The following is a 27718-nucleotide window of genomic DNA, read 5'->3' on the forward strand; positions in this document are numbered from 1 at the left end:
ACCAAGAAACTACATTTTTAGTTGTTTTTTTTTTTAACATATCTAACTAGACATGTGTAACTAGTGATTGGCCAGCACCGTGGTCTAGAGACACATCAAGTTAGCCAGATAACAGCCTAAGATAGGTGAGGTTCCTGGAGTTGTACTTCCTCCAGGAAGACAGTGAATTTTTTAAGTTTTCTTTTTTGAGTGAATGGGTCTCTTCCAGTTTTGTTCCAAGGATTATATTCAGCAACCAAGAATAACAGTTTATTTTTTTAATCAGAAAACATCACCACAAAAAGAAGAGAATGAACAAAATAAAGCTTTATTTGAACGGCCCTGCAGATCATTTTGAGGCCCTGGTCACTGTCCCAGTTTATAGCGAAGTCATTTCCTAAGTAGTGCCCTGACTATAATGAACCAAGTCCAGTGAAACACCACAGATGCAGGTGTGTGGTTTTGTTAGAGCCATGTGCTATAGCCGAGGCCACCCATCCTCACCTGGCCACCCAGCATGGCCACAGCAGGTGTTAAGCAACCCAATGCCCTGTGAACACCTGTACACCTGCAGGGCACCGCCCACTGTGGGGCACAGGGCCGGGTGGGGGCAGCCCTCCCTGTTCTCCGGGACCCAGCTCAGCAGGCCATCCTCCCCTTGATCCACAAGTGGGCCCTCATGTACTTGGCTATAAATAGACCCTTTGCAGCCTAGCGGTCCACATCATTTTGTTAAGTCCAGAGGACTCAAGGCACATTGGCAAAGGGAAAGACTGGCTCAGAGCAGGGAGGTAGGGCGGTTTGCAGGGACCCAGTTTCAGTTGCATTAGTGAGTCCCCAGCTTCCCTGAAGAGCCCCAAGAGTGGAGCACACCAACCGGCAGCTAAGAGGGTCCCAGGCCAGGGGAGGGTAATCATCCCAGACCACAGCCTGCACACACACACACGACCAGAACTCATCCCCACAGGTGCTTCTAGCAGCTAGGTTTCATCACACACAAACCAAGAGAAGTGGAAACACACCAAAAATAGATGCTGTGGGCTTGAGAGGTTTCAAGATAGCTGTGTTAAGACAGAGGCACAAACATTTCCAACTTAAATTTCCAACAAGCCAAACAGTAACCCAAAGTGCACCCTCCAGCCCGCCACACTTCCCCACGAGCGGAGGCAAAAAAGGAGCTTTTCATAACTGTTAAGAAGAGTGTGTACAAGTACAGCATACACTGCACGTGTGTGGGCACCATGTTTCTTCTAAAATATAAAAGTATAAAAATAAAATCTTCACCTTTTGTTTCTAGAAACATCTGGAGGAAACATGACTGCTGTTTGCTCCCAGTCCACCTGAGCAGACACAGGGGCTCCACCTTCCTGTGCTGTCAAGGGGACAGGGGGATGGACTTTTCACCAGGAAACCAGATTCGGGACAAGCGGGAGGAAGCTCGCCCTGGGCGAGGACCTGTCGTGGGTCCCCAGGAGGGGAGGCGGGGACTTCAGGCTTCGCGAGGAGGGCAGCCTGGGTTCTGCTGGGGTGTCTAGGAACAAGCCGACTCGGGAGCTGTGCTCTAGGAGCACGCATTAGGGGCCTGGTCTCAGCAGAGCCATCACTTGGCACCTCCCCGCTTGTCTTTGTACTCCTGGTAGGCACTCAGGATCTCCGTGATGACACCAGGGTCCTCCAGGGTGGTGGTGTCCCCCAGGTCCTGAGCTCGGCCCATGACAATCTTCCTCAGGAGCCTCCGCATGACTTTTCCAGACCGAGTTTTTGGAAGACGCTTCACTACCTGGCAGGGAAGGTGCAGCATTAGCCTTTAGGTGGTGCTCAGACTCCCAGCCAGTGTCCAGCTGTACTGAGATGAGGGTGTCCTGGAGGAAGACACCCCTCCCTGAGGACCCAATAGGAATGGCTGAGGTTCAGCCCCCCCATACAGAGAGTGGCGGGGCTGTGGCCTCCGGTTTTATTCTCCAAGTGTGCATCCTAAGTTACTTTAGTCGTGTTTGACTCTTTGCGACCCCATGGACTACAGCCCGCCAGGCTCCTCTGTCCATGGGATGCTCCAGGCAAGAATACTGGAGTGGGTTGCTGTGCCCTCCTCCAGGGGATCTTCCCAACTCAGGAATCGAACCCGCATCTGTTACATCTCCTGCATTGGCACGTGGGTTCTTTATCACTAGCTCTACCTGGGAAGCCCTTGTTCTCCTCCATCTGGACCTAAAGCTGAAACCATCCACTGCCAGGGGGTTAGCTGAATCTTTACCGTGGAGGCTCTACCCATACCTGGTGGACCTCACTGCCGACACCCATTCCTCCCGCCAGTTAAGCTGGGAGGGCTCTCGGGTGACAGTAGAACCAGGTGTTCGAGGGGCACCTTGTCTCCTCCCCTGGCTGGGACCATAATTGGCTTTTCTAACATAAGATGTAGGAGCTGCTTGAGAGGAAAATGTCATCTTGCTCAGTGTTTGAAATTTAGCATTTGACATTATCCAACCACAGGCATTCAATGTCAAGGCAATACATGAAGGGCAATACATGAAGGGCCTATAACAGTGGCCGGTCCTTAGAAAGAAACTTGTTCATCGACAGGGAGTCGAGGTGAAGCTCTGGTCACCAGGCCCACAGTGTGACTCATATGGCACCAAGTGAGGCTGGGCCCTCCTGCCTCGGAGGCCTAACTCCCAGCTAAAGAAGGCCGTGGGCTGGTATTGAAAGGATTGAAAAGCCAGCGGGGCTGAGAAGATGGCCCAGTCCTCCCCAAAAACCCACCCCAGCAAAGGCTCCCAGGCAGACTCTGGTGGCATCTCCCCACCAGCCCAGGGACATCTGGTCCGGACCGAGGCCCCTCTATTTACAATGCCTGACCCTCTGCAGCCCAGCCAGGCCTAAGTGCCCGGGCGCTGTCCACGGTGATACTGTATCTCCTCCCCCACTCTGAGGATGCAGCAGCCACCCCCTCACCCACCTCCTGCTGCCACCCTCTCAATGGTAGCAAGCAGAAAGGAGGCTGAAAAGCAGCAGCCCAGTGGCCCCTGGGAGGCGTCCACTCACCAGGACCTGATCGGGCACTGCGTACTTGGCGATCTTGTCGGCCACCACTGACCGGAGCTCCTTCACCACCACGTCCACATCACCCACATCATCTTTCAACACAACGAAGGCGAAGGCAGCTGGAAGGAGAGCAGAGGTTCAGACCACGAACCACCTTCCGGGGCAGCGTGTTTCACACAATCGCCGTTAAGTCCAAAGAGGTTTTAGATCAGAGGCCCGTGCGCCCATGGCCACTGGTCCCTACAGCTGCCTCCCTGAAGGTGCATTTCCATTTTCATTCAAGGTGGAAGTGACTCCAGCGGCTCCTCTGAGTGCCCCGGAGTGGCGGACATGTGTGGAGAGACCCTGGAGCTGTGACTCACCTCTATCCTTACGCCTGTGACACAGCCGTGACATGGGCTGTCAGAGACTCACTTTCCACCATATGCATTGGGCGTGGAATCACTCCCTGGGCACTTGTCTGTGGACCTGTGTCCAGCCTGTGGGCACCAGACCCGTAGCTATTTAAACACAAATTCAGTATAAAATGCAGCTGGGAGCCACTGTGCAGACAACACAGATGAATGGCTTGCTCGGCAGGAAGCTCTGTTGAGCTGCGCTGCTGCTGCTACTGCTGCTAAGTCGCTTCAGTCCTGTCCGACCCTGTGTGACCCCATAGACGGCAGCCCACCAGGCTCCCCCGTCCCTGGGATTCTCCAGGCAAGAACACTGGAGTGGGTTGCCATTTCCTTCTCCAATGCAGGAAAGTGAAAAGTGAAAGTGAAGTTGCTCAGTCGTGTCTGACTCCTAGCGACCCCATGGACTGTAGCCTACCAGGCTCCTCTGTTCATGGGATTTTCCAGGCAAGAGTACTGGAGTGGGTTGTCATTGCAACCAGTAGTTTAGCATAAACACCAGCTTTTGTTTTCAGTACTCCAGCGAGGATCAGGGCTCCCGGAGGTCTCCTTAACTACGATGTTACATACGGACCCAACTCCATTTCTGTGTGAGTGGTCACTGTCCCAGCGTCACTTTGGACAGTCTAACCTGCACTGCCCCCTCCCACCGCAGCTCCCTTCACATGCAGCCTCCATATTGCTCGCTGGCCTGCCTATGCCTGCCCCGAGCCCACCCCTGATCGAGATGCCCACGAACCCCACTGAACCGATCCAGCTGCCTCTCTCTTCTCCCCGGTCCCCTCCAGCACATGAGCCCATAGGGCAGGGACTTAGGTCACTCCCTAGGTCTGTGTCCTAATCACACGAGACCTGGGGAGCTCCCTCCATCAGGTCAAGTGCAGAGAGAGTGGGGGAAAATACACATCCACAGTTTTTGTTGTTCATGTTTTACAAGGGGACAAATGCTCAAATGTGTTAGAAATCAGGAAAATGCACATAACCATAGCCGATACACAAATTCTCTCCCAAAGCCTGGCAGGCAACACCCAGAGCCACTAGGAGGCAAAGGAGGCTGGTGGAACGTGGCACGGCCCAAGGGCCCTGAGACACACACACGAGGACTTGTTCTGTCTCATCCCTTCAACCCCTGACACCCTCCACCTTGAGTCTCAGCCAGTTCACAAGGTGTGAACTGGTGTTCACACTGCCTCACGGGTGTGTCCTTCCATGGTAACTGAAAACGCTTTTTTAAAGCACTTAATAAGTATTCAGTTGTCCTAAAGGTTGGCTTAGAGACAGTGAGTAACTCATAGAAGAGCAGCATGCAGACATGGCCAGGAGGCTGGAGATGCTGGGACCCCAAGAGGAAGTGTGCCTGGGCTGCTCCAGGCAGAGAGCTCCGTCTGTCCTGAAGAGCTACACGGAGAGTTGGTCAGGCCAGGCCAGTGTCGCCACTGCCCACCTGGCATTACAGCACTCAGATGAGCCTGCCCCTTCCCAGACCCACCACTTAGAAACCCGCAGGCTTTGAAACAAAGTGTGTCAGTGAGGATCAGTCCTGTCAGGGGCTCTGCGCTTCCCTGGCCCACCGCTGTGCAGGGGAACCCAGGTCAGACTCCCCCAGAGAGTCTGGGCCTTCCACATGCGGGCAGCGAGGGGCACTTGCACACATATCCCTAGCAAGGCGGCCAGGGGGGCCTGTGGACCGGGAGGAAGCTCCCTGAGCTCGGCTGGGCCGACAGGTCAGGGCTGCTCGCCACAAGTGAGTGTCCCTCAGACAGCGGAGCTGCGGTGCTGCAGAATCCGGACTTTTTTCTACCATTCGTGCTGTTCGGCCCCCTCCCGCAAACCCCAGCTTGAAGGAGGGGTGAGCTAGCAGCCTGACCCCAGAGAAAGCCCTGGCCCCGCCCACGAGTCCGCGCCTCCTAGAGGCCCCGCCCCCAGGGCCGGAGGGTGGAGGACGCACCTTCTCCCTTGATGTCATGCGGGTAGCCAATGACAGCGGTCTCGGGCACCGAGGGGTGGTCAGCCTGGGCAGGACAAAACACGCAGAGGTGAGGCACTGACTCAGACTCAGCCCCCAGACCAGCGGCGGCCGTGCTCACCATGGCGTCCTCGATCTCCGCGGTCCCCAGCCGGTGGCCGCTGATGTTGATAACGTCGTCAATGCGCCCAGTGATCTCGTAGTAGCCCTCCTCTGTTCTGTAAGCCCCGTCTCCTGTGAAGTAGTAGCCTGCACCACAGCGCGGGAGTCGGCCCCAGCTCCCAGCCAGGAGCGGTAGGGGTCCCGTCATTCCACGAGGGACAGGAGGAAGTGCCAAAACCCTCCCAGCAGACTCCCACAGGGAGACACCCCCCAGGTGCTGCCCCGCTGGTGCCAGTAAAGGGCAGAACGGCTGCCAGACGGCTGGAGGCTGAACCTGGAAGCAGGAGCTGCAAGGAGCCCATTCCAGCTTCCCCATTAGTGTCTCTGACCGTCTTGCCACTGCTGGGCATCAGTTGCCACCGGCACACGTGATTGCAAACTTCCGCCCAACCACACTACACAAGTCAGGAGGACAACAGGGAGACAGGGAAGGCCTGGGGCCACCACCGTCATTGCCAGGGTGGCGTCCTTGTGCTTCTCCTGGGAGCCTACAGCCTGAGCCTCCAGGAGGACCCTGAGCGGGGCCACTTCCAGCTCAGAGGGAGGGAAAACAGGGACAGTTCACATAAGCTCCGGCCCCTCGGAAACAGTTCTGAGACTGTCTAGCAGCAGGGAAAGGCTCACCAGGGTAGGTCTCGAAGTAGGCGTCCAGGAATCGCTGGTGGTCTCCGTAGATGGTCCGGGCCATGCCCGGCCAGGCCTGGGACAGGCACAGAGCCCCAGACACGTCTCCGCCCTCCAGGACATTTCCCTGCACACCCAGGAGACAGAAGGAGTCACCATCTCCTGTTCTCCAAACTGCTGGGCCCAACGCAGAACAGGACAGGCACCCTAGAGGAGCTTTCCCCTCTAAGAGGAGACCCTGCGTGGGTGCCCTGTGAGGGGGAGAGGGCAGCGGGGGCCAGGGAGGCAGGACAAGCAGTGGGGTTGGGCAGGGCGCATGGACGGGGTGATTCACCTTCTCATCCATGAGAACGGGAACAATGCCAAACAGGGGCCTCATCGCCATGCAGGGCAGGATCTCTGCCCCCTCCTCTGAGGGCCGTGGAGAGATGCAGATGCCCCCCGTTTCTGCAGGGGGTGAGAAGAAACGCCGGTGGGCCTGGGGCTACTGACACGTGTGTCCAGATCACATGGGCACTGCGTCTGCACTGCACACAAGGGTGCACTCCAGAGAGGGAGGCGAGGACCTGCCATCCGGGGCGAGGAAATGGCCCCAGTGACAAAAGGACCTCTGTCTGAGGAGAAACCAGGCTGGAGTGCCAGTGCCTCCACTGTGGAAACGCGCGCACCTGGGGCAGCCCCAGGAGCTGAGGTCCCCAGCCCGTGTCATGGGGACAGGGGGGCAGTGGAAAGGAGGACAGAGGGAAAGAAGTGCTCAGGGCAAGGACCCCAGAGTGGAGAAGAGCAGCCTGGGTTCTGCCCCTGGTCATTTCTCTGGATCCATCAGCCTGCAGGGGAAGGCACACCGGGGCTCCGCTGCAGGGAACACCCAGGGCCTTTCTGAACCACGAGGCCTGCACCACCAGGAACATCTCCTTCTGGCTTCTTGAAGGATGAGACTTCAGCCACTTCAGTGGGGGTCTCTTGGCCCCCAAATTCTGATAAGTCAGACACCCCAGAAGAGAGGGGCAAATCAAAGCAAAACAATGCAAATAAAACTTCTTTTCCCACTGGCATCTAATCCTAGACTCAAGGTCCCTTAAACAGCAGGCCCCAGGCTGGGTTGTGCCGGGTTCAGGAGGTGGGCTGCCATGGACAGGACCCTCGTGGGCTCCTGTGTCGCCCCCTCCACGCCCACCCAGACCCCACCTTACAGACGAGGAAAGGAGGCTCAGGGAAGCCTTCACACTCAGGTGTCAGAGCTGCAGAGCAGCAGCAACCCCAAGCTCCTCTCCCCAAACGCCAGGCGCCCATGGGGCTGAGCCTCCCCCCACGGACAGGCTCACCTGTCTGCCACCAGGTGTCTACCAGCGTGCACCGGCTGTCCCCCACCACCCTGTGCAGCCATTCCCAGGCCTCGTGGTTGATCGGCTCTCCCACTGCAACCGCACAAGACAGAAGTGTTAAGAGACTCAACAGGGCTGAAACCAAAGGAGCGAATTTCATGAGGAAAACAGCTCTGTTAGTTGTCCTGAAAGGCACACAGGAGACTTGAGAAAGCAGCGAGATCATCCTATTTATGGCCACTGAAGAATACAAATGACAGTGAGATATTTTCACCATCAGAGGGTCAAAAACCAAGAGGCTGGCAAGAGTGTGGAGGAAACACCAGCACATACACCACCTGAGTGCAGCTTAGGAGCGATGCAGGCATTTCTCTTCCTGTTTGTTTATGGTCATCCCAACAGGGGACCGAACCCATGCCCCTGCAGTGGAAGCTCAGAGTCCTAACTACAGGACCACTAGGGAAATCCCTCTCTTCCTGTTTAGAAGTGACACTCCTGCTGCAACTGCTTTAGGGGCCTGCTGCTGGCAGAATCCAGTAAAGCCACACACACACTCATTCTGTGATGAGAAGGCCACTCCCAGTGCCCAGCCCCAGAAGGAAACATGGACAAGGATGTTCCTGCAGCCTGGAGCTAAAAACGGTCCATGGAGCAGAGAATGGCAAAGTGAATCATGGCACTTTCCTGATGGACCAGCACCGGCCAAAGCACGGAGCGGACCCAGCGCAGGAGCCGCTGTGCTGGTCACCCCTCTGCCAGTGCGGCCACATGTCGAGGTGCAGGAAAGTCGTTCTGGCTCACATTCCATTTAACTTGGACTTAGGCTGACGACAGCCCGTCTGTGGCCTGTCAAACAGACCCTGTAATCTCCTTTAGTCATTAAAGAAAAGGGGAAAGGGCATCACTGACCAGAAATTTAGGAGATAGAGATAAATGCCTCCTGCCTGGGATGCCGACGCTGGGACTCCTTTGATGATAAGACTCTTCTCCCAGGGCCACAGCTGTATTGACTCTGTGTACGTGCTGATAGGCTTCTTCAGAACCTTGAAGGCATGTATCCCTGACTTGTTTGATGTACTTTGTTCTGATAAGACAGAATTGCTAAAAACCATACTTCTCTGGCAGAGAAAGCAATGGCACCCCACTCCAGTACTCTTGCCTGGAAAATCCCATGGATGGAGGAGCCTGGGAGGCTGCAGTCCATGGGGTCGCTAAGAGTTGGACACGACTGAGCGACTTCACTTTCACTTTTTACTTTCATGCATTGGAGAAGGAAATGGCAACCCACTCCAGTGTTCTTGCCTGGAGAATCCCAGGGACGGGGGAGCCTGGTGGGTTGCTGTCTATGGGGTCGCACAGAGTCGGACATGACTGAAGCGACTTAGCAACAACAACATACTTCTCTGGAGCAGCTCCTCAGATCTAGCCTCCTCAGCTTGGCTTGAATAAAACTCTCTTCTATTCTTATTAGTCGCTCGCAAAGAGTCGGACACGACTGAGTGACTAAACAACAATTCTTATTATACACTGGTTACTGACTATTTTCCTCGACAATACCCTGGTCTCAGAATACCACACAAGCCTCTGCTATTGGCACTGGTTATGCAGCTGAGCTGCCCCCTGTTAGAGGCCCGGCTAGCCTGTGAGGGCTCCCTGGGGCAGGGGGTTTCAGCACACTCCTTGTCCAAGAGAGTGGCTCTGGTCACAGGCTTTAGAGAGTGAGGCCCACAGGAGTCTGCCAGGCCTGGGAGACACACAGACCCTCAAACAACATCTCCCTCATTACCTGATACTGCTTCCTTAGCAACTAAATCCCCTACGGGAGAACAGGCCTGAAACCTTCCCCCTCCCAGGACCACCTCAACTCAAGGTCACCTAGGTCACCTTTCCAAAACACCCTCACGTGACCTGGCGACATGGATCCAAATTACCATACAAGCGAAGGTAACCTCTAATCTCGAAACACTGTCCCTGCCTGGAGAAACGCACCCAAGGGCAGAACGGCACGGATGCCAGTGCTAGGAACAGAGCGGGTAAAATCCCGGGCAGCCGCGGGGAACCAGGCCGGCCTGACCTTCCCACACTGCTGAGTTTTCATAATGAAGATGGAGCACAGACAAGGTCGCAATGCTGAGCTCCAGTCCCTCCATGGCTGTGGGCTCCAGGAAAGGGCTTCCAGGGAGGACATCTGCTTTCTACTGGCTGTGGCCACATCAAGTGGACTCAGCGCAGACACGGCCATCATGATGAAGCATCCAGAGGCCTACGCAGCTCCAACACACATGCGCCTGCAGCCGCTCACCTGAGCCCAGGGTCCGCAGAGAAGAGCGGTCATACTTCTTCACCCAGGAGTCCTCGAACTTCAGCAGCAGCCGGTAGGCTGTCGGGGCGCCATAGAACTGATTGATCTTCAGCCTCTGCACCGTCTCCCAGTACCGACCTATGAGAGGCCCCGGGTCATGTCACCTCCGTGAGCCTCACTCAGAGGTGACCCACGTTACCATGTGCTGGATGTATGCAAACACCTGCAGTGTCCACGAAACCCACTCTGTACCACTGCTGGAAGGGGAGGGGCTCCCTGTGCGCCACCTCCGCACACCCCACATGGGGGACTGGAGCCATCGCCTGGCCCTGGGCCTGCCAGCCCACGTCCTGACCCACATGACACAGCAAGGAAGCAGTCAAAGGGATGTTACGGTGAAATAGCACCAATGCAGAACCCACATCCAGGAGGACATACACAGCCTCCAGAGGTGACCAGTGCTCCCTGGAGCAGCGGTGACACACAGGACGCACGGGCCCTATCACCCCCAACTCACTGAGGCCACCTGAGACGTGCCTCCCATCCCTAGCCAGGCCCCCTGCATGTCTTCCAGGAGCTCAGCTGGCCTCTGCAGGAGGCTGGAGAGGACCCAGGCAAGGGACCAAAGTTCTGGGCACAGAGCTATCATTGCCGTGGACTGCCTGGGCGACAGCCTCGGTACAACTTCCAACATCCAGTCACATTTGAACAGATGCTGGAGGACGCGGTGGCATGAGGGAGGGAGATGCCAGGAGAGCAAGACGGGGGTCCTCAAAGGAATGCCACTCCATGGCAGCGGCTCCAGGTCACACTGCCCGAGTGGCCCGAAGGACAGGCAGCAGGGGACCCAGGAGGCTGGCCACTGGCCTGGGCTTCGAGGAAGGGCAGGATCCAGTCAGGTGGCCGCAGAGGTGAGAGGGACGTTAGGGTGGGTGGTCTCTTGAAGCCTTCAGAGGTCAGACCCTCTCCACTGCTCGTGTGACCCCTCTGCACACCTGGCCTGGCCCGGCAGCTTTGTCATCGGGACTCTCCACCACTCGCCCCACACCCCCCCAAACCTCTGCTCCTTCTTCCGGCCCCTCCTGCAGCCCGCACCCGCATCAGGGTAAACCGGAGTGCTCTCAAAAAGGACACTGGTCGCTCCATTGCAGAGGGGCCCGTACACCACATAGCTGTGTCCCGTGATCCAGCCGATATCAGCCACGCAGCCGAAGACGTCACCTGGCCGGTAGTCAAACACAAGCTGCAGAGACAGGGGAGGGGCTATCAGGAGCTTGGCAGCAGTTCCTGCACGTCACTGGGCGTGTCCTGTCACCGAGCCCAGCTGTGGCAGAGCAGCCACGGCGAGGATCCGGCCACTGGGGACAGCAGAGAGAGCCAGACTCCAGAGAGGACACTCCAGGAGCCCAGCACAAAGCCCACCCATGTGCCAGGAGCCACCCAGCACTGGTCCTGAGGTGGGGTTGGGGGGCAGAAGTCAGGGCCTTGGGGGAGCCGGAGAAGCCTGTGTCCTAACACAGGTGGGAGCCACATGTGTACCCACAGGCGAACTCCATCCAGTCCTGTGTCTAAGATAAGGGCACCTCTGCCTTTAGTGGTTTAGTCGCTAAGTCATATCTGACTTTTGCGACCCCATGGACTGTAGCCCACCAGGCTCCTTTGTCCATGGGATTTCCCAATCAAGATTACCGGAGTGGGTTGCCATTTTCTTCTGTATTAAGTTACACCATAATTTTTAAAAATCTTTTAAAAAGGGCAAAAAAACAAAAGCCAAATTGACCGAGAAACATATCAAGCATCATCAGCTTTTAAGAACCTGAGATATGGCCATCTCCTTATTCTTGCCAAAGGGTCAAACCTGAGCCTGACTCAGTCTGCAGGTCCACCTGCCCGTTTGTAGGAGACAAAGGGAAAGAGCGACACAGGGCCGGGCGCTACGATGGACAATGTTTAAGGCAGTGAAGGGATGGAGGAAAATCCACCTGTAAACATGGCTTACCCGCAACTACCAGTGTGCGGGAGACAGTGAAGGACGGGGAGCCTGGCATGCTGCAGTCCGTGGGGTCACAAAGTTGGACACAGCTGAGTGACTGAACAACAATCAGTGGGCAACAGTAAGCTACAGTATCTAGGGATGCACGTTAGGGTGACAAAACTAGGAAACCAGGGCAGGGACACTATAAAACCCAGGATGCATGTCGAGGGGCAATGGGGGACTCTGATCAGGTGGGCCAGGAAGGGGCTTCCATGTCAGGCGGAGGTATTCCGGTTTTTGACTGAAGTGGGTTTGTTGAGCAATCATTTGTGAAATCACACATTTCATTTTGACGGTTTTCTGTATCTGTGTTTTTGTTTTATTTAGCTGGGCCAGGTGTTAGTTGTGGCAAGCAGGATCTTTAGTCTTCACTGCAGGATCTTTAGCTGTGGCATACAGGATCTCGTTCCCTGACCAGGGATTGAATCTGGACCCCTTGCATTGGGAGCATGGAGTCTGAACTGCTGGACCGCCAGAGAAGTCCCTGTGTCTGTGTTCTCTTTTGCAGTAAAGGTGGTTTTTAACCTTTGGATGAGCAGTCCCATCTCCTGCTGCCACAGACACACCCTGAGGTCCCCCAGCAGTTCCCAGACAGCACAGCGGTCCCAAGTTGGCCAGGACCCTGCGGAGCTGTGAGCAGAGGCTGAATCTCAAGGAAACAGCACTCCTGCTCCACCAGTGAAGCAGGACACCCACACCCCAAAGCCCACAGCATCCTGAGACTGAGAGGGTTTTAATACAATGCATACCCACCATGCCACGTCTTTCAAGAGACTGGTGTTCTGTCTCCTTGCCGTTCTTGGAAGGACAGCAGGTGCCCGGGACCAGCAAGGCACCCCGACACCACCACTCACATCCCTGAAGCCTGCTCACATCCCCGCCACCCTTGCAGACTCAACTTCCCTTTCCCTGAAGAAACCAACAGTCCTAACACCTTCAGCACATGCACGGACACACACATATGTGCACACTCACAGACACACGCTTACATACAAAAGGCTGAAAGTTTCTATTCCTAATGCTTTAAAATGCCCTCACTGAACTGAAGAGAAATTCAAAAGATGGTCCCGCCCTTGCATCCCCATTGCTTCTGCTCATGCAGACAGTGCCCTAGTAACGCTTGAAAACAAATGAAGACTATTTCACCACATTGACAGCTTCCCTAATGCTGTGTGTGTGTTAGTCGTGTTCATGCTCAGTTGTATCCGATTCTTTGTGACCCCGTAGACCCCACCACACTCCTCTGTCCATGGAATTCTCCAGGCAAGAATAATGGAGTGGGTTACCATTCCCCTCTCCAGGGGGATCTTCCCAGGAATTGAACCCAGGTCTCCCACGTTCAGATTCTTTTCCATCTGAGCCACCTGCTACTGCTAAGTCACTTCAGTCGTGTCCAACTCTATGTGACCCCATAGACGACAGCCCACCAGGCTCCCCCATCTCTGGGATTCTCCAGGCAAGAACACTGGAATGGGTTGCCATTTCCTTCTCCAATGCATGAAAGTGAAAAGTGAAAGTGAAGTCGTGTCCGACTCTTCGGGACCCCATGGACCACAGCCTACCAGGCTCCTCCATCCATGGGATTTTCCAGGCAAGAGTACTGGAGTGGGGTGCCATTGCCTTCTCCGATCTGAGCCACCAGGGAACCCCTAGTGCTAATTTCGTTAGCATTAGGGAAATAGGGAAACACTTTGACTCATTCTTCGACTTCTTAGTGTTCAGTCTCAGTAGTTGCATTTTCCAAAGTGTTCTGACTTACCCAACGTTTCAGTCTTTGCAACACGCTCCCCAGAGCTGAGCAAGGGACTTTCAGATAAGAACGGCTCCGTGATGATCACGGTCACCCAGCAGCCAGACAACAGGGGCTTTAACATGGATAGTGTCAAACGTAATACCTCATCTGCCTGGCCTGGTTCTAGCCATATCTATTATTCTGCCTCACTTCCACAACCTCAGAGCTGCCCACGAGTGGCCAGCACTCACAGGCCGCATCTCTGCCTTCCAGCACTGGCTCCTAGTCCACACTCATCCATGAGGTCCGCCTCCAAGTGACTGACCTGGCTGATCAGCATAGCACTCCCCCAAGCCCCCCAGTGACTGAAGGGACAGGGCCCTGGACCTCAGCCAGACTGTGGGTGCTCTCAGTGTCCAAGCCTTGCTTGGACAGACCTGGGCTTCCGGGTCACCTGGCCAGTCTGCTCCACTGCTGCTCACGCTGATAGGGGCTGAGTTCTGCCTCTGGCCAGAGAAAGTCAGGTCCACAGATAGTATCCTGAGAGCTCGTCCCTGACCCCTTGAAAGGGTCAGCTCCTCCCCAAGGCAACCAGGGATGCACAGTAACCAGAACCCCCCACCAACCCACTCATATTTAAATGAGTACTGATTTTTAAATGCATTTACTGGAATAAAGCTGTTTCAGATAATTTGCTTCATAATCCTTAAAGGACGGCCCTCTGGATGCAATCTCCATGGACTAAATTTAAGTTTCCTCATAAAAGCAAATCTTTAAAAAAATTTTTTCCTTTTAAATTGAGGCCCCAGTAAGCAGAGCCTAGAGGCCACAGTACTTTAGAGGCCCATGAAAATGTTTTACTTTCTTTTAAAATCAGATCCAAAAGATCTCTTAAACAGAAGAAAGCATTTTAAAAAATAATAGCAATGTACTCATCCTTACACCAATGCAGTCATATGGGAGAAGGGCCCAGGAAAGCTGGAGTGTCCAGGGCATCCAGTGCCGGAAAGCAGCTGTGCCAGCAGCATGGCAAGCCCCACAAAGGCTCAGCACACATGTGATGGGCTAAGGACAAGCAGGAGACATGCGTGCGGGACCCAGGCCCTTCTGACAGGCACAGACACTGCCCCATAAGCCCACCCCTCCAACCACGCTGATGCCAGCACTCCTGGCCCTGCTCTTGAACACAGCAGCAGTTGTGGCCCCCCAGTCCAGCCTCCCTTGGCCCCTCCCCCAGATCACCCCAGGGTTGTGCCTTACCCGGTGCGTCAGGGCAGCATAGAGCAGGTAACCCGCCTGGGTGTGGACGAGCCCCTTGGGCTTCCCGGTGCTCCCCGAGGTGTACAGGAGGAAGAGTATATCCTCACTGCCCATGCTCTCCGGGGCACATACCGGCTCCTCCTTGGCCATCTCCTGTGAGGGAGAGGACCAGATGGCCCATCTAGGATAGAGACTTTGCCCCACACCCAGCCTCCCAGAGACCTCCTCTCCCCCATAGCCGCAGGACTTGGAAGACCAGGCTCAGAGTTCACTTTATCTAGCCCGCCCTAGTTAATGCCAGATTAAAGGATGGATCCTATCATTTCGTTATGTGACGTGTTTCCCTCTGTTTGTGGACTTTGAGTTCCATCTTCCCCACCAGGATGGAAGCCCATCAGATAACACAAAGGAACACTGGGCACCTCTGGGGGACCCAGATTGAGAACTACACTCTAATAAGACCCAGTTAATCCAATGGCAACCTCTTCTGCTCAAACTATACAAAAAAAGATAGACTCACCTGCTCAAGGGAAACATCCAGATGCCCCATGTGGACCTTGTTGTCTGTCCTGTGAGCCACCAGGACATGCTGGACGGATGGGCAGACCTTTATGGCTTCGTCCACGATCTTCTTCAGCTGCACCACGCGCCCTCCCCGGAGTCCTTGGTTGAAGGTAATAACCACCTTGCATTGGGCTATCGGAGTCAAATGCAGGAATTTCTGGTCAGTTTCCTCCCCACTCTGACTCTCACAGCCCAGACCACCACACGTCCCAGGCTTAAGGGTGTGATGGAGAAAGTCCATCCTTGAGCAAATGTGAAGTTCCATCTGCTCTGGGAACTTCGTGCTCAGAACCTGGGAGGAGTGGGTATAATGGAGAGAAGCCACTGGAAGCTCAACTCTTCCAGATTCCCACTCCCACCTGCTCTGGGGGGACCCTCCACCACCCACCCTCCACCCACAACACCCAAACCTGGAATAAACTGAAGGGATCAGGGCTAAGGTGGGCTACTGTACAACTGGCCCCTGAGGAAGAGCCTGGAACAAACATCCAGCTGCCCTGCTGACGACCACACATGGCCCTCAACCTGTGGTGTGGGCACAGAGGCCTGATTCGGAGCCATGGGCAGAGATGCTGGGGAACCACCCCACTCAGCAGCCCTCAACCAGGTTCCTCGCCCCTTGGGGGTCATGCTGATGCATGGGGCCCCATAGCCTTCAGGATTCCCATGCGGTCTGAGACCTGGCCACCCATGGGGGCAGGTCCCCAGCCTCACACCCCACAGCCCACAGTGCCTCCCAGGACCCCCTCCCCAGTGAACTGCCTGCACTTGAATTCTCACTCCAGGACCAGCTCCTGGGGCCCTACCCGAGGCACTAGTCTCCCTCAGCTTCGCGGTCTGAGATGCACTTTCGAAAGGCATGCTCACAGCCTCTCTTCCTCCCAAGCAAGAACCCTGGAGGTGGCACAGCCCTCCTGGCCACCTGAGACAGGTGGACAGAGCCTGCCTGAGATTCTCCAGGCCCGTCTCCCTGGGCGGGACTGTCCAGGGAAGCTCTGCATCGGGCAGGAAGGGAGACGGGCCAGCCGAGGGAAAGGACATATGAGGCAGGATGCTCAGGATCCCCTGGAGGAGACAGCAGCCCCTGCCCATCCTGGGTGCTGGGACCCCGGCCTCCGTGATGCAGGCCTTACTCCTGGTGCCCACCTGTGCAAGGCCTCCCTGCCTGAGTGGTCCTCCAGGACTGGAACCTCCAGGCCCTGGCAGATCCAGTCCCCAGGAGGTGCTTGGGGAGCCTCCACTCCCTGAGGCCCCTGAGGACGGGCAGCAGGGCCGCAGCAAGTGCATCAGCACAGGTGGGACCACAGACACTTTGTGGGAATTTGCTTTCACCCTAGTTTTTTTCTTTTTTACCAGATCTCAGCATCTGTATTTGTCTGTGTTTGTTTGTTTTAATATTTAGTTATTTTCCTCTATGCTGGGTCCTCATTGCTATGCATGGGCTTTCTCTAGATGCAATGAGCAGAGGCTACTCTCGAGTTGCCATGTGTGGGCTTCTCATTGCGTGGCTTCTCTTGTTGCAGAGCATGGCTCTTAGACATGAGGGCTTCTCGAGTTGCAGCTCGCAGGCTCAGTGGTTGTGGCACATAAGGTAGTTGCCCTGTGGCAACGTGGAATCTTCTGGGACCAGGGATCAAACCCATGTCCCCAGCATTGGCAGACAGATTTCCCAACCACTGGACCACCAGGGGAGTCTTATATTTGTTTTTAATTGCTCCCATGGCCAATTACCACAAATTTAGTGTCTCAGAACACCCATTTTGTTTTTTTAGCTTATGGTTCTGTAGCCTGGGTGAGCTCGGCAGGGTTCTCTGCTTAGAGTTTCACAGCCAGTATCAAGGGGTCAGGGGTTGGGGATCTCACCTGAAGCTCGGGGTAGAATCTGCTTCCAGGCTATTCAGGTGTTGGCAGAACTCAGTTCCATGTGACTGCAGGACTGAGGTCCCCACCTTGCTGACAGTCAGTCAGGGGTTGCCCTCAGCTTTTAGAACCACTACACCCCCCTGGGGCAACACCTCCTCATCCTCAAAGCCAGCAAAGGCAGGCCAAGTCCTTGCCCCACTTTGAATCTCTCTGACCTTCCTCTCTGCCACAGCTTCAGCCAAAGAGAGTTCTCTGTTTTTAAGGACTTGGGTGGTCAGATTGGGACAACCCGCATCATCCCCCACCTTAGCACCCCATCACACCTGCAGAGGTCATCTGCCACGGAAGGGACATATTCACAGCTACTGGGGATTTGGGCACTGGCAATCGCTCGGGCCACTATTCTGCCCCACAGCCTTTGCTATGAGGGAGCTTACATCAATCATGTGCAAGGCCACATGAAGAGGAAGAGACCCCTGGCCCCTCCAACCATCCAAGCCAACCCAGCTGATGTCCCAGATACCACAGAGCATGGTGAAGCCATTCCCACTATGCCCACCTGACTCCTGCCCCACAGAATCATGAAATATAATAAGAAAGTATACTATTCTAAGTACTAACTTTTGGAGTAGCTTGTAATACAGCAACAGATAACCAAAATACTACCCTCACTGACCCAAGAGAACACAGACATTTGTCCCAATAGGGTCTTACCCCCAGGAAACTGACATCTGAATGGAGGTGTAGGGTGTTGGGGAAGAGTTGCTTAATGGCAAAGTTCTGGAGAAAAGCTATAGGAGTTTTCCCTACTGAGCCTCTTGGAGCTGACTGGGCCCTGCCTTCCCATGGCCTGGCTGTTTAGGATTCCCGAGGTCTAGGAGTTGCCCTGCATCCAGTTACCAATTCCCCAGAATCAGCTGCTTTTTCTTATTTCAGAGAATCTTAACAGAAACATTTGGTAACTATGACCACATCAGCAAAACAGAAAAGGAGCAGCCTAATGTAATGTTAACAGCAGCAGCAGGATGCCTGGGTTCAAACCCTGCGTCTGTCACTAAACAGCAGTATGATCCCGGGCAAGTGACTTCACTTCTCTGTGCCTTGGTCCCCAGGACCACATGGCTTCACTGGAGAATTCTACCAAATAAAAATAAACTAACATCAATCGTTCTCAAACTCATCCTAAAAATTGCAGAGGTGGAAATGCTTTCTCACTCATTCTATGTGGCTAGCATTACCCTGATACCAAAATCAGACAAACACATCACAAGAAAAGAAAACTACAGACCAATATCCCTTATAAACACTGATGCAAAAATTCTCAACCAAATGCTAACAGACTGTATCCAGTAGCATAGCAATAAGGTTATATATCATAACTGCTGCTAAGTCACTTCAGTCGTGTCCGACTCTGTGCGACCCCATAGACGGCAGCCCAAAAGGCTCCCCCATCCCTGGGATTCTCCAGGCAAGAACACCGGAGGGGGTTGCCATTTCCTTCTCCAGTGCATGAAAGTGAAAAGTGAAAGTGAAGTCGCTCAGTCGTGTCTGACTTTTAGCGACCCCATGGACTGCAGCCCACCAGGCTCCATGGGATTTTCCAGGCAAGAGTACTGGAGTGGGGTACCATTGCCTTCTCCAATATATCATGACTAAGAGGGATTTATTCCTGGAACGCAAGGATGGTTCAACATACGAAAATCAAGGATAGATATATATCAGTGGAGCATAATAGAGAACTCAGAAAAGAGCCCTCAAATATACAGTCAAGTTAGTTTTGACAAGGATGCCAAGACCATTCAACGTGGGAAAAATCGTTTCTTCAACAAATGGTTCTGTTATTGCTGGATATGCACAGATTAAAAAAAACGAAGTTGGACCCTTACCTCCCACCATATACAAAAACTAACTCCAAATGCATCAAAGACCTAAATGAAAAAGCTAAGGCTATTAAAAACACTCTTAGAAGAAAACACAGAGACCAATCTTCATAACGTTGTATTCAGCAACTGAATCTTAAATAATACACCAGAAATACAAACAACAAAAGGAAATAGATGAACTGGACTTTATCACAATTAAAAATTTTTGTGCATAAAAGGTCAATATTGAGAAAGCAAAAAGACAACACAGGGAATGAGATAATTGTGAATCATATATCTGATAAAGGTACAGTATCTACAATATATAGAGAACTCACAACTCAACAACAACAAAAAAGACAAATGACCAGTTAGAAAAAGAGCCAAGGACTTAAGCAGACATTTCTCTGAAGAAGACACAAATGGACAACAAGCACATAAAAAGATATCCAGTGATATTAGTCATTTGGAAAATGCAAATCAAAACTACAATGAGATACCACTTCCGACCCACTGGGACGGCTATAATTATTTTAAAAGGAAAATAAGTGTTGATGAGGATTTGGGGAAATTGGAACCCTCACACATTGCTAGTGGACATGGAACACAGAGCAGTTCCATTGGAAAAGTTTTGCAGTTCGTCAGTAAGTTAAAATAGATTTACCACATGTGCCAGCAATTCCATTCCTAGGTATACACCCAAAACAATAGAAAGAAGGTGTTCTTGTACATAAACGTTCATAGCAGCTCTATTCACAATAGCCAAAAATTAGAAACAAGTCAAAATGCCCATAAACAGATAAATGGATAGACAAAATGTAATCTATCCATACAGTGAGATATTATTCAACTACAAAAATAAATGAAATACTGATTCACACTACAACACAGGCCCATCTTGAAAACACCATGCTTGGTGAAAGAAGTGGGACACAGAGTGCCACACATTGTAGGAGTCCGTTTTTACAAAACATCCAGAACAGACAAATCACAGAAAGAGAAAGCAGATCGGTGGTTGCCAGGGGCTGGATGAGGGGAAATGGTGAATGCCTGCTTTATGGATATGAGATGTCCATTTGAGGGATGGAAAATTCTGGAATAGTGATGATGGTTGCACGACACTGTGAATGTGCTTAATGTCTCTGAATTGTACACTTTAAAGTGATGCAATGGTATCAGGAAAAAGGAGAGGGTGGAAATGGCAAAAGTCTTATCTCATATGGTATTTATGAAGACTAAATTAAAATTATAGGAGATGACCTTCACAGATTGCTTAGACAGAGCCTGGCACACAGTAGGTGCTAAAGTTGAGAGAAAGAGAAGGGAATGGCAGCACCAACCCTGAAAGCAACAGGAAATGTTGGAAGGAAGCAGAAAGGCTCCCAAGTCTTTCCTAAAGAGGGTGGTCAGCAGAGGTCTGAGAACTCTGCCCTTCAGCTCTGTCCACTACCCAAAGGCAAGTCTTCTGTGAGACACAAAGAATTCCCAACGGCCCCCAGAACTTGGCACCCTCCTGGGGGAGCCAGCTCAGCAAGCCCTCCAGGATCTCAAGGGAGCAGGGATCTGGCTGTACAAACAAGGGGCCACCATGCAGACACTCTGCCCTCTGACACCAGAAAAAAAAAAGGAGACGATATTGCTCTACACACCTGTCTGGGAGCCTCTGACCTACCTGCACACAGAAAGTCAAAGATACACCACAAGGCCCATATCTGACTCCATCATTCCTCACCACAAAGGCTTTCATCTGTTGACTGATGGAACCTTCCCTATGCCTCCCCAGCCTCCTTTCACCCTACGTTTCTTCCTGCCTCCACTGCAGCCACATAGCCTCCTCCAGCGGATACCTATGCCGTTCCCTCCACCTGGAATCTTCCTTCTTCATGTGGTTCAATCCAGTGCACTTGGATCTCAGCTCATAGAGCAAACGCTCATTCAGCCACACACTGTGCTTGGCAGTGCCTGTCATCTGTCTCTGTGACTTTCAGTGATGTCTGCCACCACCCTGAGTCCCTGAAGGCCAAGGGAGACCCAGATTTCTCCCTCCATCCCACTGCCCACATGCTCACCATCGTTGATCCTCCCAGCCAAGGACCCCACACTGAAGCCAGCAAAGATGACATTGTGGATGGCTCCGATCCTGGCACAGGCCAGCATGGCAGCCACAGCCAGTGGGGAGACAGGCATGTAGATGGCCACTCGGTCCCCTCGGCGGACTCCATACCTCTTGAGTGTGTTGGCCAGGCGGCACGTGGTCTCCAGTAGCTCCCTGCAGCACAAGGGAGGGAGGGCCGTCAGAGAAGGGGGAGGGCTGGAACAGTTCTGCAAACTGCAGGCACTGCAACCCCAACCAGCCTGAAGAGGGCAGCCGCTGGAACACCTGGTACATGGGACAATCTTTTCAGAAAACATTATAACTTTGTAGGCTGGTACTGACATGGATTCACGATCACACTGCTGAGGAAAATCACCTGCCCCTCGTCCACAGAGAACAGGGCTTCTCAGACCTGGGATATCTGGTCCCCGAGGCTCCTGACACATCCACCCTGAGAGGCCCCAGTTCTCTGGGTCAACACAGGCCTTGCTGAGCAGGGCACCCCCAATTCTGTGAAGCCACAGAACTTTGGGGAGGAAGGAAGCCCATGGGCCTGTGGCAGGACTGCGGGGGTGAGGGATGGGGATGCTGAACACCATGCCCTCACCTCACACACCCACGAGGCCCCTGCCTCCACTCCCAGTCTTAGGCTCGGCTAGCCGATCAGAGTGCAGCATCCCCCTGAACAAGCTGATTGATTGGCCTGAGGTTTGTGTATGACCCAACCCAACCCTGGGAGGATGACATTCCCCCAGAAACCAGGGGTCTGCAGCAGAACTAGGGGTGGGGGAAGTACAGGCGGGCAGAAGCAGCTGCACAATGAGTTCAACTCTATTTCCCAAGTGGTCCTGCTGAACCTCACTTCCCACAGGAAGGGAAGTTCCCCATTTTTGCTGCTTTTGTTTTATTGTATTTGTTATTTAACAGAAAGAGCTGGCATGGAAGGGCAGAGTAAGTTCGTCCCACACATGGCTCCACCCTTGTGGCCAGGACCCAGGAGTGTTTGTGGTTGCCCCATGCTCAGAGACCCAGAAAGGGGCAGCCTGGCAAGGGCCACCAGGAAACAAAGGGGGGGTGGTGATAGGCTTTGGGGGAGCCCAGATGAGAGCAGATCACCAGCATAACCAAGCAGGACCTTGTAGGACGCCGCTCCCCATATACTCCGCTTTAGCTCCTCTCTGAAACACTCAGATAACCGTATCTCATACACGTTCCTGAGTCCTCTTACAGATGCTAAAACCCCCACCAAATGGAAGAAATGAACTACTTGCAGCCTCTGGACCTACTGGAGCCTGAGGACTGATCATGTTAACAGCCCGGTTACCTCACCATCAACCAATCAGAGAACTGTGCACAAGCTGTTCACATACCCTGGGACTCCCCTCCCTCACCTGGACTTTAACAGGCTTTCCAAAACCCATCGGGGAGTCCAGGTGTTTTGAGCGCCAGCTACCCTGGACACCTGCTTGGCACCCTGCAATAAACGCTGCACTTTCCTTCACCACAACCTGCTGTCAGCAGGCTGGCTCTACTGTGCACGGGTGAGCGGAGTGACTCAAGTCTGGTTTGGTAACACAAGTGCGGCCTACACTCTCTCCTGACTCCTGCCCAGACTGGCACAGGCCCCGTCCCCTCTCTTAAGGCTGTAGGACAAAAGCACCACTCACTGGCGCCCCATCCACCCTGCACCTGAGCTTGTGATGAAAGAAAGAGCACCCAGAGCGCCCCCAACAGCAAAAGCCCCAGAACCAGGGCCCAGAAACATGCCTCCTGTATGTGACAGCACTGAAGAGGCAGTCATGGTCAGTCACCCAGAAGGTGACTTAAGCGCAGCCCACATGCTGTTTTTAACAGCCCTGAAGATTTATGCAGTTGGTGCTGAGGAGATGGAGGCTCAACTGTGTCAGAGATCAGTGGTGATGAAATCCTGTCCTTTTTCTACAGACAGAAGGATGGAAGGCAGCATTTTGAAGTGAAAGAAGGAACAGAATGGCCCAGACAGAGTGGCCTGGGTTACTCACTACAGTAGCTGGACAGGCATGGGAGCTCAGCTTTCACAGCCGGCACAAGATCACCTGAGAAACAGCACCTGAGAAACAACCCCTCCACCTTGTTGGACTGTCACACGTGTGACCGAGAAGCATCACCCACTCAGGACCCTGCCAAACATTCAGTAGAGATTATCTCTACCATCAGGCATCTTTGTTTGAAATTACTTTTAAAAGTACTAAAATCAACTCATTCACTTTGGTGAATTCATAAGATGTTAAAAATTCTGTTCTCGGTACCATGAGGGCAAGCTGGGCACCAGACCAAGGAAATGAGAGGAAAGTGTCCTCTGGCAGCCCAGCTCTGATGGGGAAGTGAAGGCACATGAGAGGGTGAAGGGCGTTCACCGCCTCAGTTTAGGGTACGATTGCTGAGGGCAGCAGGGAGAACTTTCGGGAAAGGTCAGCGGTGGGGAGGAGGAGGAAGGCAGCAGAAGGGAGAGGATTCCTTCCGGCCAGAAGCTGCCTGGCGACCAGAGCTGGACAACCGACCTGTGTGGCCCTGGGAAGGTGCGGAGACCAAGCGACAGTAGCCAAGGTGTTCCCTGGAGGATCAAGGGGCCTCCCCACGGGCCCTGCCACTGAGTCCGCTAGGTCCCGCACTCTTTTTTTATATTTATTTATTTTTGGTTGTGTTGGGTTTTCGTTGCTGTGCAGGTTTTTCTCTCATTGTGGCAAGTGGGGGCTCCTCTCTAGTTGCAGTGTGCAGGCTTCTCTTTGTGGTAGCTTCTCTTGCTGTGGAGCACGGGTTCTAGGCACACGGACTTAGTTGCTCCATGCATGTGAGATCTTCCGGGACCAGGGATGGAACCCGTGTCTCCTGCATTGGCAGGCAGATTCTTTACCACTGAGCCACCTGGGAAGCCTGGGTCCCGCACTCTTGCTGCTGCCTCCAGAGAAGTTTCTGATAAAGAATCTGATCTGGGTAAAGCTCTTGAGTTCACTGCCCTTCCTGTCCTCTCCACCAAGGCCATAAAACTCAGGGTCGAAGAAATCCTTAAAACCTCCTTGGGGTTCCTGGCCCCATCAGTCCAGCCTCTGCTTAAACAGGGGCTGGGAGTCACCTCACACAGCACTCCCTCTTTCTTTGCTACTTCAATAGAGAAACAGTCTTCCTAGAATCAGGCCAAGATTTGTGGCTGTTCCATTTCCAGCCCTTGGTCCAGTTCAGGCCTTTAAAGATGTCCAGAATAACTCTGTCATGCAATAACAGCCCTTAAGATTCCTGGAACACTCCCTCCACCATCCCACAAAGCCTTTCTCTCCCAGCTTCTCTCCCCCAGCCCTCCAGGAACCGACTCTCACACCCTAGAAACTTCCAGGTCACAAAACAGACCCCAGCACTCCCATGGTGTCTGCTCGGGTCAGAATAAGGAAACCCAGACCCTTGACCCCAATTTTATATTTAACCATGTAAATGAAGAACACATTTATTTTTAATGCTTAACACAGGTGGCCCCAATTCAACATGAGGTCACTAACCCACTAACTATCACCACACCCAGAACAGGACTAACCAGGGCTTTGCCCTATCACAATCAGGGAATTAATTCTCAAAATCGGACTTTCCAGACTATCTATTTGTCCCTATTTAATTCCACCTCAATTTCTACTCATCTTTCCAGCGCACCCATTATTTTTTTAAAACTTGGATTTTTGTTAACAATTTCCTCCAGACTTACACCACTGGAGAATAAGGTCAGCAAACCTAGATCTTCAAATCACGAAAATGTACATGTTATGCAAGTGATCCTCCAGGTACTTAAAAATTTACTCCAGGGTACTCAAAAATCATCCAAAAGCTGTCCTTGGATATTCATGACTTCTCAGACTTTCACAAACCGATATGCTGCTTCTATATCAAATAGATAGTGCAGTCACTCAGTGACCAGTGCTCTGGGCTGTCCCTGCAGGAAACACTGCTTCCTCCTTGCCTGTGGGGTTTTTCCAAGGGACAGTGACATGCAGCTTTCTGAGAAATCACCTAACAAAATAAGTTTGAGTTCTATTTTCCAGTGCGAGGAGCAATACATTATTCGTCAATCAGGTTCTGAACAAGCTATCTACGTTTGTCTGCCAGGAGACGCCTCAGGGCCACGCCTTCCATGTGGAGGCACAAAAATGACAGGCACAAATACACAGAATTGCCTCGCCTTCAGGGTGCTGAACAGCAAAAGGCTGCCTGGCCTTGGGGAAGAAAGGAGACCTTTCACAGCCAACTCTAAGCTTCAGCTGGGAGGAACGTCCATCCAACGCTAATCCAACCACAAGTATGTGAAATCAACACAATACCTGCCTGAACACAGAGAGAAGAAAGCCATCTCTGGTCCAGCTCAATAAAAACAGGACACAGCTGGACAGACCAGGGGAATTAAGATAAGCGGGGTGTGTGTGTGTGTGTGTGTGTGTGTGTGTGTGTGTGCACGTGCACGTGTGTGTGCGCGCACACGCACTGCTGCTGTATCTAAGAAACTAATGTGGAACACACAACTTGCTTACTTGCTACAATTACTGTGGCTCTTGTGTTCACTAGCTAAGAGGCTACCTCCTTCATTGTCCACTTGCCCCACTGAGTATCAGCTTCCCTTCAGCAGGGATTTGTTCACTGCCTTCCTCCCAGTATCCAGAACCGGACCTAGTGCAGAATAAGGTGTGTGACAGATGTCTGTGGAATGGAAGAGACCAGCAGGTAAGCCTGAAAGAGCCCAGGCAGGCACAGGGTGACTGGAGCCTGGGGTCTAACCGTGAGCGCTGGTCCACCTGCAGATGCCTCCCAGCCTCCTGCACTGAGAGAGGGTCACATTGGAGAAAACATCCTGCCCCTCAGAGAGTGCAATGGGCAGGACAACCCCACTGTTAGGCCAGCCCATGGCTACTCCTCTGTCTACGCTTCCTTCTGCGGAAAGGGAAGGAGCCCAGGGAATGGTGTCACTGGGTGTGTGGAGGCCTGCGACAGTGTCTTCTCTCCCCTAGCCTGGTGCTGACGGGAGGGGTCAAGCCCAGGGTCCAGATGAAGGACTGGACAGGACAGGTCTTCCTTCAGTCTGCTTCTCTAGACTTGACTTCTTTGGCTGCCCCAGGTCTCAGTTGCAGCGTGCGGGATCTTGGTGTGGCACACAGGCTTAGCTGCTCTGCAACATGTGGGACCAGAGTTCCCCAACCAGGGGTAAGACCCACCTTCCCTGCATTACAAGGCGGATTCTTAACCACTGGATGACCTGGGAAGCACCTACTTCTCTAGACTTTGCTATTCTCTTCAGTAAGCCATTTCTGGAAGGTGAAGATAGTAAGAAAAGCGAAGGTTGGCAAGAGAAGTGGGGCACAGCAGAAGGGACCCCTTCCCACAGGAAGAGGCTTGCCAGGCCTCGGGACCATCCCCTTCCCTCTGGCAAAACTCCTCTGGCCCAGACATTACTGTAGCCGCTAAATCTGATCTAATGTGAGGCCATGTGCTTACTCTGCTACTTACTGCCACCAGAGAACAGAAGCCCAGGAAATTCAGCTGAGCGGGCTCATAACCCAAGTATGAAATTCCTCTCACGTCATGATTCGATCTCGTGACCATGACCTTGAGCAAAGGTAAGCTGCAGGGAACTGTAAAGCCACTGCCACATGTCAACACGAATACGCCCAAGCTGCCCTTGCCAACGAAGCCCCAGACACGCTCAGGGTTCGAAGCAAACAAGAGATGAAACACCACTGCTGACCCTAGGCCAGCCAGTGAACTGAGGCTCACTGAAGCTGCATGTTTTCTAAATTCCTTACAAAAAGTAAATGTATTTTTCTTGAGGCTTTGCTATACTCTGTGGAAAGTTATGAACTCAGAGAATTTCCCTCTCAGGAGAGTGTCTCAGTGAAGGACATCTGATTAGAGGTGGGGCTCCCCCCTACCCTCAACTCCCCATACACCTGGGTCCTGACTGACCCAACCATAGTACGGTCCAATAATAGGAGTACTTCTAAGGCGGTCTCCAGGACTCCTGTGCTCTGAATGTTTGCACAGTCCTTACCCCCAAAGAGGGTAGCACGAGGGGGAAATTAGGTCATGAGGGTGGAGCGCCATGATGGGATTAGCGCCCTTATAAGGGAGAATCCCAGGGATGGGGGAGCCTGGTGGGCTGCCGTCTCTGGGGTCGCACAGAGTTGGACACGACTGAAGCAACTTAGCAGCAGCAGCAAGGGAGACCCCATGGAGCTCCCTTTTTCCTTCCACTAGGTAAGGACACAGAGGGAAGGCACTGGCTATGACCAGGAGAACCCAACCAGCAGACGACCATGCTGGCACCTTGATCTTGGGCTTCCAGCCTCCACAACTGTGGGAAATAAGTCTCCATTATTTCTCAGCCCCCTCTGTCAGTGGCATTTTGTTACAGCAGTCCAAACAGACCTACAGGGTCTGTACAGCCAAAAAACACAATGTTGTAAAGCAACTATACTCCAATAAAAATAAAGGACAGGACCAAA

At 53.0% G+C, this 27718-nt stretch overlaps 1 protein-coding gene across 3 annotated transcripts in view; it reads right to left on the minus strand.

Annotated features, from left to right (window-relative positions):
* Positions 1-291: 291 nt before the first annotated feature.
* ACSS1 (acyl-CoA synthetase short chain family member 1) overlaps positions 292-27718 on the minus strand; it is a 45009-nt gene continuing 17582 nt past the window's right edge. The window contains 12 exon segments of one of the 3 annotated variants that reach the window (NM_174746.2): positions 1026-1759; positions 3022-3140; positions 5365-5428; positions 5504-5631; positions 6169-6295; positions 6503-6615; positions 7494-7586; positions 9796-9933; positions 10891-11038; positions 14823-14975; positions 15343-15518; positions 21181-21380. In NM_174746.2, the coding sequence (NP_777171.1) occupies positions 1580-1759; positions 3022-3140; positions 5365-5428; positions 5504-5631; positions 6169-6295; positions 6503-6615; positions 7494-7586; positions 9796-9933; positions 10891-11038; positions 14823-14975; positions 15343-15518; positions 21181-21380 (1639 nt within the window). In that variant the 3' untranslated portion in view covers positions 1026-1579. 3 annotated transcript variants of the gene reach the window in all.

This window comes from Bos taurus, chromosome 13 (genome assembly GCF_002263795.3).
Source record: "Bos taurus isolate L1 Dominette 01449 registration number 42190680 breed Hereford chromosome 13, ARS-UCD2.0, whole genome shotgun sequence".
In the NCBI taxonomy this organism is placed as follows: domain Eukaryota; kingdom Metazoa; phylum Chordata; class Mammalia; order Artiodactyla; family Bovidae; genus Bos; species Bos taurus.